The sequence below is a fragment of the Perna viridis genome, chromosome 2 (assembly GCF_037379345.1).
Source record: "Perna viridis isolate PV_CMFRI_1.1 ecotype Kerala chromosome 2, ASM3737934v1, whole genome shotgun sequence".
Classification (NCBI taxonomy): Eukaryota; Metazoa; Mollusca; class Bivalvia; order Mytilida; family Mytilidae; genus Perna; species Perna viridis.
The window spans coordinates 56,961,852-56,977,586 of NC_142446.1; the positions used below are offsets into that span (position 1 = coordinate 56,961,852).

Consider the following 15,735-nt stretch of genomic DNA (forward strand, 5'->3'; position numbering starts at 1 on the left):
TTTTAAAGATATTTATTCTTTTTTATGTTTGATTTTAATTTTTCATCATGTTTTTATGCTTTAAATGAATTTTGTCACCAAAAAATGAGCCAATTAAACACCAGTTAGTCCGCAAGGAATAAGGTAAAAGCAGACGAGTTGCAGGCAGGTGCCCGCAATGGCGACCAGAAAAAGTTCAGAAAAACCATTAGAAATGGTCGAAGGTGATAAAAATCATTCTCGTCATTGTCAAATAAATCCATATGCTTCAGAATTGACTGTAGCTTAAGACTAGTTCTGTCCAAACGCCGATATTTATCACGAAATTACAGCCATGTCGGCTGCTACAACAAAGTGAACACATTGTCAAAAGTTGTCATAAATCAAGTCTTATAGCTATGACAATGTTGTCAAAAGTTGTCATTAAAACAACTTGTATGTTTTCATTTAAACTGTCATAATTTGGTTGGTTGAACTTTCCCCAATTCTGATATTTGAACGATAAATTTGCCATGCTTTGACAGACGCTTCCAAGATGGCGGCAAACAAAAATGCAGACTACAAAAAGTTGTCTGCTAAAGTATTTGTTTCAGTTGTGTTTTAACACTTCATCAAATAGTGGAACGTTTATAGATTTCGATGAAGACATTATGTATTTTTATTCAATCTTTCTTTTTCAGTTACTTTGTTTTTTTTTTTTATAAATGTGCATGAATTTAGTGATGTATAGAAAGAGAAATTAAGAAATCTCAATGTGTATATACCTCATTTAGTATTAAAACTTACCTTGACTTTTGAAAGAGATGCTATATCAAGCTTACCCAAGTATTGTGAGACAAATGATTTATTTTAATTTCATCTAGACTTGCATTGAATGTTTGTAAACATCTCGCTTGGTATGAGATTAAAAAAAAAAAAATCACAATATGAGGAAGGCAATGGCCTTAATTGCGAACATAGGCCAAAACAAAAGTATCATGTTCCCTTTTCAACAAATTTGACTTCATGCCATTTATCATTTTGTGAAGTTTTTTATGAGGAATTTTTCAGGAATAATAAGTGGGAGATGGCATTATACAGGGCATTCAATTTGTAAAATTATCCGAAGAATTGTTCTGGGTTTGGCGTAGATTGCAGTATTTTATCAAAACCCTTCCATCCAGAAGTAGCTTTTTTGAAAAATAACATAGATGTCTTTGAAACATTTTCTCTAGCTTGCATTTTAATTATATCTGAAGCTTTAATGTATCCCGATGTAATGTATTGGCCCCGTGCAGGTCTGGGTGTTAAAAGAATAGGCCTGCAGCAGCGCTAAGCTTGTTGTAAAAGGCGACTAAATAGTGCTCAGAATCCTAGCCGGGGGCTAGGGTGCTTTGTCCACAGAGCAACTGGGATGTGTGCCCCAGGTGGTGGAATGGGGTACCTCTGGCGTGTTACATGCTGGGGTTGTCAGGCTATAATACGGAAAACCTGACCGCAAACCATAGTGGTGCACCATGTTGGGAAAAATGCCACGTTCCTTGCACGTTAAAGAACCCTACTGTGGTATTCTCCCGGAGTAGGAACCATAGGGCACATCCACAGGAGGCTAAATTGCCGACCCTACCCACCTCTCCCTATTTCCAGTGGCAATCAAAATTTGTCGACCCCATTGTCCTTGTGTCCCATCCCTTTTTCATTTCATCATCATTTCATGTTCATTTTATCATCAATTTCATGTTCATCGTCTGAATATAGCTGAAATATTTCTGCTCAGACGTTCAACCTCAACAAACAATCAAGCAAACATGTAATGTTTTGCCTGAGTTTTTCAAGTGTCAATGTAATGAATTTTAGTCTAATTTCAATACATTTAATTCTGAGCTTTGCTTGCTTATTATTTTACTAATTGAATTAAAAAGTTAAATTTACAAATTTAAATCTATTAAGAAGAATATTATACATAGTTTACACCTATTCTTGTCAGTAAACTAAAAATATCAGTGAAGTTAAAGTATGAAATATATCTTTTTACATGGGGTCCATTGGAACGTTGTTCTTTTATTTATTCGATTGTACATCTTGATGTGTTACAGTTCAAGTTCATGTATTGTTCCATTTGAAGACTGATTTATGACAAAATCACAGGCCTTTAGCTTTCAAAATTTCATGGAATTGTCATATTGAATTTGTTCTAAAACTTTTTAACTAGTGATGCAATTCACATTTTTAGAAGGAAAAAATCGCTATTACTGTGAATTCATTTATTTTCGTTGACATCAATTTTCGTGGATTTACAAAAAAAGACATTTTCGTGGGTTGTTAAATTCGTGGAAAACAAAATTTCAAAACAAAAATTTTAGGTTGTAAATTTTACATGAATGGTTTAGCTGAAAATCGTTAGTTGATTGACGAAAACGACTCAAATCAAGATTAATCATCTGTTTGATCTTTTAACTTGAAAAGCGGATAATTAAATGATTATCTTTAAATAGCAATAATAATTATAGTTAGCGGCATTATAAAAAGAAAATATTTGTAGAAGTGATGTTTGTCGCCAAAGCTGTGACCAACACTTAAAATTTCTCAAATTAAGGATGCCTTATAAATACTTTCGGAAATCTAAACAATTCAGTTCACTATGTCACTCACACAGTGGTTAAAGTCCGGTTCCATCAAGGTTACGAAACCGTCCATGCCAGGTCTTCCTGACTCTTCAGAATGTAAAACCCAGAAAGAACAACTCGTTCAAGCAGCAAATGATGGTGTAGATACTTTGGTAGCCGCTTCCCCATCTTCTATTTCATGCAAAAGAAAGAGAGGTGAATACAACACCTACGATGACAATACTCGTGCCAAGATAGCCCGTTATACTGTAGACAATGGTGTTGCCAGAGCTTCCAGAAAGTTAAACGCCAACCTTGGTCACAAAGTCAGCGAAACTTCAGTCCGCAGCATGCGGGACAGTTATATTAAATTAAAGAAGAAAGGTGCTTATCAATAAAATATTTGCCTTGATTGCCCAGTCCCAGTCCAGTTCGGGAAAAAGATAATTTCAAAATTTTAAAATTAATAATCATTACTCATTTACCTTCTTGCGTCTTTGCCTTTTATTCCACCAACATTGGCTTAATGTCCAAATTTAAATTCTTACTTTTCTTTACAATTTTGAATTGTCTACCCTCGGGTTACAAATTTGTGTTAAACTAGCACAAACTTATTAGCAAATCTGATTGTATAATCCGTTAAATAAACAATTGTTATGGGATTAATTTGAAGTTTTTACGATTTTAACGGTTAAAGTAAATTTAAGAAAGGATTTAATTGACTACTGAATTATTTTGATTTATTACAAGATGAATTTATCAATAAAATTTCGTTATCTTTTTTTTTCAGTTGGTACTGAGATTTCTTCACTAATCCACTCATCCCATGGTAAACGGTTAGCTCTTGGTGACTTAGACGACAATGTTAAAGACTGGATCCGTAAAGTCCGACTCAACGGTGGCGTTATCAACACTCGCATCGTCATGGCAGCAATAGAAGCAATCGTTACTAAATTTGCCTGTAACAAACTTCAGCGGTATGGTGGTCACATCAACGTTACCAAGTCATTAGCCAGATCTATCCTACAACGTATGGGTTTCATCAAAAGAAAGGGTACAAAGGCAGTCAAACACCTACTCACCGACTTCGACGACATTAAAGCAAACCACCTGGAAAAGTCAACAAAGTCGTAGAGGAACACCATGTACCCGACTCTCTCATCATAAACTGGGACCAGACTGGTTGTCAACTTGTGCCTGGCGGAGACTGGACCATGGAACAGCAGGGGACTCAACAGATCACCATTTCAGGGTTAGACGATAAACGACAGATCACTCTACTTCTTGCAGTAACCAAATCCAGTACACTTCTTCCTTCACAGCTGATTTACGCAGGCAAAACCGACTGTTGTCTTCCAAAGGGTGTTCCTGACAACTGGGACATCACCTACACCGAGACCCACTGGAGTAATGAGGAGTCCACGATCCGTTAAGTTGACAAAGTCATAATACCATACGTAGAAGAGATCCGCGATGAGCTGCCACTGGTAAACACTACAACCCAGAAAGCCATAGCGTTTTTCGATGTTTACAAGGCTCATCAGAGTGAAAAACTTCTCAGCCACTTAAAGAAACACGACATTGTACCACTCTTTGTACCAGCTGCATGTACCAACAAACTACAATCTTTAGACTTGTCACTCAACCAAGAGTACAAAGAAGAACTAAAAGTTCACTTCCATGACTGGTACTCATCAGAAGTAATGCAACTACTGAAGCAGCAAGAAGATGACACTGGTGGTGATGCATCAAACAACGTTGTGGTTGATACCAAGACTTCCATGATAAAACCCATCCATGCAAACTGGATTATTTCTACTCACCAGAAAATGTTAACACGTACCGACCTGATGCAGATGGGCTTCCGTAAAGCTGGTTTACTGTCTTAAAAGTGATATTGACATTATAAGCTGTTGAAATTTATAGTATTTCTGTGATTTATCAGTCCTTGTGTGTTAAAATTGCATTGTCTAGTGCTTTATAAAATATGTTTTTATCTCATATGCACCAAAAATAGATTGTTATTAATATGATGGTAAAAAATACAATAAATATTAAAACAATTTCTTCAGTTTTTCTCTGTTTGCTGTTCCAGATCGACTTTCTCAAAATAATCAATATGCAAATTATACACTTAAAATGAACACTTTACCGATATATGCTATTTTAACCGGAAGTATGAAATAAACATCTCAATAAAGTAACAAAATCAGTTTTTTGATGTTTTTATTCATTTAAGGAGTTTTATTACTGATTGTATATCTTCCTTCATTCACTGCAGGTACAAGTAACATTGTTAAACTGCGTTTACACTGAAATATAGGTGAACAGGGTCTGACAAGTGTACAAGTCCATATGGGCAGTCTGTCGTTCATGTTCTTTTTCCTCAAGGTTTTTGAAAACACATTTTTTGTTGGGTTGTTAAATTCGTGGTTTGGGCAACCCACGAAATCTACGAAAATTGGATCACCACGAACAATTAGTGTTTCACAGTATGTATTACTAGTATTTTTCATGCGGTACATTTACTTGATACAAAAATGTACTTCTTTTTTTTTTGCAGATTTCTGCTGCTGTGTTGGCTTTGTAAAAATCTGGTCTGCATTTAGAAAATGATTGTAAATTAGTCTTACTACATACATGTTTTGTATGGTAAGGTTTCTCTTTCAGTGTCTCCAAGGACAAGAAAAAGAAAGAAAGTTGATTATGAAGATGAAGAAGAGGACGATCAGTCAAACTATAAATCTCTTGATGTTTTGGCCCAGGTGGCCACAGAAACACTTCAGAGTGAACCAAAAAGAAGTAACAAGAAGGTATTAAAGGGAAAAAGGAATGCTTTGTTAGCTGTAGAAGGTAGCCATGTTGCCAAATGCTAGATGAGCTTGAATGTGGCTTAAATTTTGAGGATGGCCTATTCAAATACATTGGACATTGGCCACAGCATTTGTCTGTCTTTATTTCTATTACAGTGTGACTGATGCAAAATTTCTTTTACTGCTAAAACAGGAATGAATTTCTTTTTGCAGAATAGATCTAAACCATTATTATAAAAGCTTTTACCATTGTGAGAATGCATGTATGCTTTGCATAATTTAACAATCACATTCTTTAAAAATTGTGTTAAAAAAAATTCATTACTATTATGTGGATCAGTATTATTGAAGGCCAAATTAAAGGAATGTGAATGTTTCCTTTTACTCTAACCACCCTATTTTTTCACTAAAAACAGTGTACCTTAAAGTTTTTTGGTCATTTTCAAAAGGTATCATCTTGAAAGTTTAAATTCAGATTGCTTCTCCCATAGACTCAATGTAAAAAATAATAGTAAAATTTACAAAATAAAGCTCTATCTACCTACCCTATCTTTTCTAATTGGTAATAGGAAAATAGGAAATATGCATTTTATTTTTCTTGGCCTAAGGTCACTACTATTTTTTTAGAGGGAACCTTTTAAATACTGAAATGGCTTGGGACTATGTAGCTGTACTCATCCTTAGAAATATGTCTATTTCAGTACAATCATTTAAAATTTGTTAAAACTACTTAAAAACATGATGTTTCTCTTTTTCCTCTGAGTGTATTCCACTTAATTACACACCTGCCAATTTTAGAAGACCTCAAACACAAAAACCATTTCCTTCCTTTAATGTGTTCAAAAAAAGAATCATTTTACATGCTTGTATATATTTCAAATTTTACTAAAAGATGTAGCTACATTTTTTTGTTTAAGGTAGTAGACCTAGGATAAGGGACACAACTCATACAAATCATTGGAACGTTTATATTCACCATTTTATAGCAACATCATGTAAGCATCAAAGTAACCTGGACTGATATCATTCTGTTTCAAAGGGAAGCTTGAAAGACTTTGATGAAATTGCATATGATACAAACATATCACAAATTTGAAGTGTTATGTCCCTTACCCCAGATCTACCTCCTTAAGTAGGTACAACTGCAATATATCATTAGTGAAATTATGTAAACTTTTGTTTTCACATCAGTATTTTCTCTTTTCCGACTGTACACTTGAGACAGGCATCTTATTTCACATGGGAAGATACATTCATGTTACTTATTTCACTGAAGTACAAATAAACACTGAAACCATTGTATATATTCCTATGAAGTGGTAAGTTCTCTCAATTTTATACAGAATTATTTTCTCTGACAATGCAATTAACAGAAATCCACTGTACCTACATCTTCAGGCCATGTTTCAATACACTGTTGATTTAGCCTTGCCATATTCAATACTATTGCTTCTTCTAAAGGCAGTACTTAAAAATTAATGGTATGGACATGTATCACATTTAAGGGTAAAAGTGGTTAAGTAAGATGACAGCTTAGGTAAAGATGTCATTTTACTAATGCTAACTCCTTTTTCTTACTTTTTCAGACAATGCGCCTACTATCCTCTTTGGAAGTTCTGAATTTGAAACAAATTCAGATATTATCAGACAAGTTCCTGGTGAATTTCTTTTCTGAAATGACATCCAATGAAATGACAAGGAATTTCATTTACACATGTCAGTTAATGCCTAAAAAGTGTAAGACACAGTTTAAAAGTTTTGGAAATGAAGCAGGAGCTAGAATGAAGATGAGAAATCACTTACACAAACACATAGAGCAACTTGTTGATGAAGAAAATGGTGAGACAATGAAGTTTAGTTCTACTGTAAACACCTTGTTATGAATCCAAAGTTAATGAAACTTACTATGAAAAAATGAATGTATATGTTTCCCGATGGGTTACATTTTCACCCATCAATTTCATCAACTTGGAAAAAAAATTCCAAATGTTACCCATAAATCATCACAACATGCTTTGTAAATATGCACAAAAAATAGGTTAATACATAAAACAGAGATAAGGAAGACTAGGCTTCCAGTTGCCTTTTGTTCGTGTGACAGGGAAGGATTAACACACTTCATTGACATAAATTATTACTTTAGCAATTGAAAGAATACAAATAAAATCAGAATATTCACTAAAAATTGATTTTGTGCTAGTTAACAATACTTAAATCTTAAAGTGTTTTAAAAAAGTAAATGATTGTATGTAAATATTTAATTATTGTTAACTATTTATAGATCCAAACAGAGTAGATAAATTCTATTTTGAAGCTGAACCAGTCCACATCAAAAATAGAAAACTTGCAGGTATGTTTATTTTAGTTTCTATGGTTTGTCCAATTAAAATGATTCGTATATTAGTATCTTTTCAGAATCACTACTAAAAAGGTGTTTATAAAAACAGTTTTTCTTAGCTATAGCTATATTTTATTTGCCCTCTGACCCAGGGATTTTTTTTTCAATACAATTAATATTATTGAGGAAGTGGACTAGTCACTTCAATGTAACTTTGTTACATATTGATATAAATGTATATATGTACATTGAAAATTATGAATGAATTTCAGTGTAACTGGTACACATATACATTTAAAAATGGGCCATTTTAATGATCTTTAGAATTTCAGTGGGCCATTACTTACCATTTTTTGTAAACATTTCTTATTTTAATGGGACATTTTCAACAGGGATGTGTTAAAAAAACACAGTCCCCCTCTAATCCCAAATCACTGTAAGTATGTCATAAAACTTCATCCCTGCTTTGGATAAAAATTTCATTATTTATGTTACAAAATGATCGCTTTGTTAACCAATTCAAACTTTCAAGTCTTCTTAATTAGTGTTTTTGTAATCATATAAATTGATATCTGTTTCCCCTTCATTAGAAATGGCAGCAAAGAAGAAAACAGTTGCAACAAATAAAAAAGGAAAATTCACAGCTCTGAAAACAAGTAATATTCAAGAGTATGCAATAGTAAAATGTGAAGACAATGTTGAAGAGAGTCAAGAAGAAGATGATGTAATGTTAGGAGATGAAAATTACCCATCTTCTAAAAGAAATGATAAATTGAAACCTAAACCACCTCAGCAGGCTAGTAAGGAAATCGGACCCTCTGCAGAGGATCAACAAAGATACAGCAGGGAAGAAACCGAGAGAAGACTTGAGGAAAATGAACAGTTTATTATAGAGTTATTAAGTAGAACACAGCCTCATCATGATCATAGCTATACTACAGTGTTTGGAAAGAAGAAAAGTTTTTATAACATTGAAATGATAAGTGCATCTGATGATGAAGTAGAAACAAATGAAGATTATGATGACGAGACATTGAAATTTTATTGTGGCAGGGAAATTATAAGACCAAAAAGAATAGCAGAGCCAATTTTGTGTTTAGGGAATGTATCTGTTATGGATGAGTTATCTGGTTATGGACATGATGAAGCATCCAAAACTATAATTGTCTGTGCAGAAGAAATAGTTGGAGACCATATTGAATCTCCTTCACTTGAAGATCCAATTGCTTTCAAAGGTCACAGTGGACAGAGTATGTACTTAATTGAGAGAAAAAATAGATTATTCAATTAAGTATCTGTAAATGTTAGCTACATTTACTAGCAATTACTTTGTTCAATAATGCAGGGCTTAATCTAGACATTGATGAAAGGAGAAATTTAAGTACAAATACAAATATTTATTTGTTCAAACACATATACAATAAATGGTTATGACACAATACACAAATCCAAACATACAAAAAGTGACAGTTCTAATAATAACCATATTGAAAAAACTGGGGGGGATGTGCCTTAAGCTAATACTTTATTTAATTGACAAGGCTAAACATTTTTTTATGTATTCAATAAAGGCTTTTAGAATAATCGAACAGTTACTGTTAAATTAAAGATAGATTATTTTCTGTTATTGAAATGAAACTTTTGTCTTTGTTTTTAATTTGTTGATGAGAACTTGTCTGGGTACTTTATAGGCTGGACAGTGTATGAAAAAGTGCATTTCATCTTCATAACTTAGGTGAATTCTGTTTGAAAAAAATAACAAGTGACTTTTTTGTATATGTAATGTATAACAAAAACTTCCCTGTCAAAAACAAATTGGAGGAGTGAGCAAAAACTGGAATAAGTTTTTGCTCATTTCTTCCTCTAGATCAGGCCCTAGTAGTGCTCTAGTTATAATGAGGTTTATGTGGTTATTAGCTCATACTTACATATATTCTTGCTTATTTCACCATCTGTTTTTTTTCTTTTAGCCTCTTCAAAGACAATACAGGTCAAGAAGTAATTCTTGCCACCTGATTTTTCATTCTCTCCTGTTGAACAAGTTCTTGCCCAAAATTCACGTTATTGATATTTTGCTTTATCTTACCACAATTTTCATTGAGGAATAAAGTTTTGGTGAGCAGATTTGTTGAGAATTGTTTCTCTCTTGAAAATGGCACGATCTGCTCTCTGACTAGTATATGTAATAAAAAACATTAAAAAAACCATTTTTAGGTTGGGTCTATTATATGAACCTAGTGACGCTGAATACTCTCATTTGAGGTATTTGAGTACTTAAAAAGTCATGATTTTGTTTTATAATTTAAAGGACCTTACCCACCAATGCCTAAATTCCCTATGTCAAAACATGGAAGAATACTTCCTGAGGATTTTGAATCTCTATCTGAAGAAGAGAGACGCAACTTACAGATGCCAGAAGCAAATCCAGATCTACCTATGCCGAAGAAAAAACGGAAAAATCCAAATGAACTAGAAACCACTGAATGGGAAAGAGTATGTATTGTATTCTAAAAATCTGAATGGTAACAAAATTGATTTCAAGAAATTATAAGTATGATTAATAAACATGATTTACTGGGCACCATTGTTTTTATACCCTAGAATTTCACAGTAGTAATAACACAGTATGTAGTCGCACAGTTAACAGGTAATTTTGATCTAAATTTCTTTGGAGCTGTGTCCCCTTTAACTTGAAATTGACAGCTTAAGAATATAATAGTAAGCCAACATATATATTTTTTGCTTTATATACACAACTATGTATTGTTTCCTTACTACTCACCAAGTTCCTTAAAATTCAGGTCAGAAGTTATAAATAAGTTAGGATGAAAAGATGCTTAATTCATATACTTGTGGATAATTAATTTCAACTTCTGTGTATCTACACTTAATCTCTATACATTTTTTTATGGAACAAGTTTAAAGCAATACAGCTGCACCCTGTTCAAAAATGCTCTGGGACTTGTTTCTGTGTATAGTTTTTTTACCTCACCTGGTCCAAAGGACCACGTGAGTTATTGCCATCACTTGATATCTGTAGTCAATGTTGTTAACAATTTTTCGGAACTCTTCGAAACTACTGGATCAATTAGAACCAAACTCTCTTTGAATTTTCCTTAGGGCATTCTGCATAGAAATGATGAAAGGATTTTTAATCCGTTGAAAAACATGGCAACCCTTACTAGAAATAGAACACCGTGGTTAGAGAGAAGTTTTTTTGCATATATCTCCAAAACTGTTAGATTAAGAATAACTCTGACAGTGTTAAAGTATTTAGCATGATTAAATTTTATCTTTTGTTAAATTTTCATGAGAATCTGTTATGCCATTTTGGAGTTATTGCCATTTTTCGAAGTTTATTTGCTGTTTGTCTATCAAAGCAGGTGAGCAATTCAGGCTCTTTAGAGCCTCTAGTTACCTCTTATAAAGAAGATGTTTATTGGGAAGCAGGTAATTTTAGCTTCTTTTTCATTACAATGCTGCTAGACACAAGATGTTGGTAAACATTTTTACTGGTATTTTTTTTTAAGTGATTTATCATTAAATTAATGCAAATATTATCCCTATTAGAAAGCTGCCTTAAAATGTATCCGTGAACTGAAGTCAAGGAAGCGTGACCTGATGTATCCATTATACTGTAAGATCTGTACCAATGTAAAGCAATTTACTGCCGCTGCTACACTCATGTACCATTATAGAAGTCATGCAGGTTGGTGTAATAAAAGTAACATGAAAAATATTTCATAAACAAACAATAAGACTTCAGTTTTCCTGAAATACAAATTTTTTGTAGCTTTTGAATAACTTTTCCATTTCTTAAGGTAGTTGACCATTATAATTTTGTACTATATTTTTGCTTTGGATTTGGTCAAGTTCCTGTTTTCATGTATGCCTTATAAAGTTATAATAGACTAAGATTCATTCTATGATATATTAAAATTATTGAATAAGATGTGATGTGTATTATTAATACAACATTATGTTTTCATGGGATGTATTATTTTCTGACTAAATCAGCATTATGAAGCTTAGAATGGAAGTTCAACTTTACATAATTTAGTTAAAATTTTAAATATTGATTCTGATTCAGTAATTGGTGGTTGAAATTATTATTGCTTAAGATGGTAAAATCTTAAAATCTAATTTTAACGGAAAGAGTGGAGAAATAGTTTAAATAAAGAATAAGTCGAGGGAGAACTGGTTTCTTCCCATAAAATGTGTTTGAACTTGGAAAATGTAAAATGGTTCATAATCACTTGCTTAAATCTGGTAGTTAAGATCATGTGATTTTCAATCTTTGGCTTAGAGTAGGATAAAGCTATTTATATTTATCTTTTAAATGGTAGTTTCATGGATTAAAAGAATCAAAACCTGGTTAGAAATAATGATTAATTTTTTCATGAAAACTGTGTTAATGTTGTGTTTATTATTTTTTTTTCAACTTCAGGAATAAAGCCTTTCATGTGCCTTATTTGTCATACAACATTCACCAGACAGCATAGTTTAAACTACCACATGCTAATACACAATAATCAAAGCAGATTTACCTGTAAAGATTGTGGACGGAAATTCAGGCATCCAAGTCATTTCAAAGTTAGTATCTACAGATAAATTAAATTAGTTTTTCATGTGGTAAGTGTTGTATAGATGTGAATATTTGCAGACTGTCAGTCTAGGGACATGGACAAATTGTACTTTCTTAGTACTAAACTTGTCAAAAAACTAGATCAAGACTTTTCTTTTTATATCTAATTCAAAAATGTATTTTCATATGTATTTTTAATGTATAATTTAGCAAATTTTCATACCCTGTTCACTTGTTTCAAGCACTAATCTCTCATCATGAGCCTTAGAGCCAAATATGTAGGAAGATCTAAATCCAAAAATAAATTGTATGCAATAGTGCTCAAAACCAAAAATATTGAAATAGAAAACCAATCCAGCACAGAGAAAAATATCATTTAATTTTTAATATTGTAGGAACATTTAAGAAGGCATACTGGAGAAACCCCATTTGTTTGTGGGGACTGTCCACAAAAATTCAAAACACGCAACACATACAAAAGACATTTGAAGACCAGACATGGCAAACTACTAACTGCAGAAGGCATCAAGATTCTGACTGTCGAAGAGTTTGCAAAAATAAGGACAAAACCTTATCGTAGAACTCCAGATAAAGAGGTTCAGAAAATGGTGTCAGATATAAAAAATAAATTAGAAATGGCAGGAAGTGAAGAATTAGAATCAGATGTTGACATTACTGATGATGAGGATACACGATCGGGACCAGAAAGTAACAATGTTGCAATCAAAGAAGAAAGTGAAGAAAACTGTCAACCAGAAGCAAATACGCTATTTATCCCCCTTGGAATAACTGTAAATTCATAGTTGTTATTTTATTGTTTTTTTTGTTGAAAGACAGATGTACTGTTGAGTGTGTTACTTGTACTTTTTGTATTTCTCAATTCTACTCATAGCCTAGTGCTAAGTTTTAATATTTGTAGTATTTTTTAGATACTTGTTTATATTTTAGGACTTTGATAATACTTTTGTAACATTACATCTACACAGTGTTTCATTATGTGACATTTTGTAGGTGGTTATAGAAGTATAATCTTATTGTCATTTAACTGTATGTTTACATGAGAATCTTTATTTTTAATGAATGAATTTATTTTCTGTCCTATCATTGCAAGTTTTTGTAACCTGCCACACAAAGTGGCTGGGTGTTATGTGATATCCTCTGCAAAGTGGTGTGTCCTTTCATCTGTCCATCCCTGACACTTTCAAGAACCTATCATTGAAGTTATTGAAAATTTCAGAGTTGTTTAGTATTATAGGTTAAGTTCAATTTTCAGCAAAAGACTAAAGTGTAGTTTTCAAGTAAGGCCACTTTGAACATTTTGCAATCCTCCTTTTTTCACTATTATGTAGCCGGGTATCACTTAATGTTCCATTTTTGCTGTTTTATTTCAATTTCTTTGAGAGGATTACTCTGACCCATCAGTTCATCTGTTGTCTTTCCAAGTTAACTTGATTGTACAGCCTCCATAAATCTAATCAATGACTAATATGATAGGTTCCTTAACAGTTTGGTTTAAATTCAATGCACCCAGCCACAGCACCACAAAATTTGAAAAAAAACTTGAGTCTGAGAATATTATAAACTGCTATATAATTCCTACCAAAATCTTAGAAATTGATTTTGTCACAAACGAACAAGTTGTGCCTTAACAAATTTTAGATTGCTATTAATAACCATAAGTATGGCAATGATTTATTTTTCACTATAGAAGAAGTTTGGAAAGAATCATTCACAAAAATTTGTCAATTTTCTACTATTAATAATCAATAAAAAAGACTGTCTGTAGACTATATTGGCATTTGTTGGATCATATGAAAGATGTTATGAATTGTTCTATTTCAAATTGTCTGTAAGAAGAGAAAATACAGGTTGATTTTTTGTGTTATATTTACTTCTTAAAAATGTATTTTTCTCCTATGTAATGAACTTTTTGTTGTTCTTTATCAATAAATTATATGCCTTTCTTTTTACATCTATGTTATATTTGTAAGGTTTAAATTGCATTTACACTGATTTGATAATTGATAGCATAAAACTGGTGGTAATATAATGGTATGGTGATGTTCATAAGTATTTGGTTAATATGGTATATAGTAAGGTTAGGATTTTTTGGGAGGTAATAACTGTACAGTATAAATAATTAAGTAACACTCCAGCTAAGAATCATGCAAAATGTGATGCATGGTTGGAAAGCCTACATATTTTGATTTTTGATATTTTGTTTAAAATTTTATAGCTAACAGAAAGTAACATGTGGTTTTTCATATAATCCATGCTCTTAAGAGATAAAAATTATATTGAATGAACTGTAGAATTCAAAATTAAGGGAAATAACTTTGTAAATGACACTAAAATACAATAGAAACTGTTGGATTTTCGATGTGGATTATCTCCTAAAGCAGAGAGATTGGAATGAATAATTATACAATTCATCATATAGACATATAAAGCAACTTTTTTTGGGATGTATCACATTTTGCAGAATTTGCATGATTCGTACAAAGACTACTACTCTATAAAAAGGACTCATTCTTGTCCAAAATGGAACTTTTTTAAAATTTTAACAACAATTGCATTTTTAGAGTTCTGTGATATGCTGAATTCAATTGTGTTTAATTTTGAGTTATGGATCCTGTTTTCAAAGTTATTTACAAATACATGTAGTTTCAAAGAGTTCAAAATTAAACTTTGTTCAATTTCAACAAAATTTTTAAAGTTTCTTTAATAAGTTGGATTTACCCATCTATTTTGATGATACAGTTTTGTGCTCAGTTTTCAAGTTCATCTGATTCAGGGTCCAAAATTAAATTTAGCTTAATCTCAACAAAGAATCTTTTATGCAATAAATATATGTATTTAGATTTTGGATATTGGTTTGTAGTAGTTAGGTCTCCAGTTGCAATTAAAAGTTTTTTGGCCACTTTTATTCTGTGTCATAAACCAATCCTGTGCAAAGCATTTAATCAAAATCAAAATTCAGAGCTGTATTAAGCTTAGATGTTGTGTCCACACTGGCCCATAATGTTCAGACTTAGCAGTTGTGTTAAGTTGGGTTTGCACCTTGCAAATGATTTTATATATTTTGTGCTGATCCAATAACTTTTAAGTTATGTCAATTTAAAAGAGATGTGTAGAAAAACTTACTACACCTATGCCCCTCAGCTGTTAGGTGTACTAAGTGATTCTCATGTTTATGTTCGGCAAACTTGTCAAATCCTGTCACAGAACTGCTTAACCAAATCTTTTCGAACTTAAAACAATGCTTTGGACCGTGAAATACAGAAAAAGTATTATAAGGGTGTTAGTGAACTTAGATGAACATTCTGTAGTACTATTTTTTATTGGGAAACAGTCTATGCATAATGTTGTGCCTTTGAAAGTGAAAGTTCTGTGCTACTAATACATTCGTTTTAACTTTCTAAATTGCTCATAGTT

At 32.3% G+C, this 15,735-nt stretch overlaps 1 protein-coding gene and 1 pseudogene across 2 annotated transcripts; both read left to right on the plus strand.

The window, feature by feature from the left end:
- The first annotated feature begins 102 nt into the window (after nt 1-102).
- Nucleotides 103-14,270, plus strand: LOC148626186 (uncharacterized). 2 transcript variants are annotated; one of them, XM_088569964.1, is made up of 9 exons: nt 103-203; nt 5,235-5,377; nt 6,964-7,216; nt 7,659-7,727; nt 8,306-8,965; nt 10,024-10,208; nt 11,286-11,424; nt 12,163-12,308; nt 12,696-14,270. In XM_088569964.1, the coding sequence occupies exons 1-9, from the start codon at nt 158-160 to the stop codon at nt 13,101-13,103; spliced, it is 2,049 nt and encodes a 682-aa protein (XP_088426090.1). In that variant the 5' UTR covers nt 103-157; the 3' UTR covers nt 13,104-14,270. The 2 variants fall into 2 exon arrangements, with proteins under 2 accessions (XP_088426090.1, XP_088426091.1); XM_088569965.1 differs by lacking the exons at nt 103-203; nt 5,235-5,377 and adding an exon at nt 5,404-6,696.
- LOC148626187 (uncharacterized) lies at nt 240-5,196 on the plus strand (annotated as a pseudogene).
- Nucleotides 14,271-15,735: the final 1,465 nt, after the last annotated feature.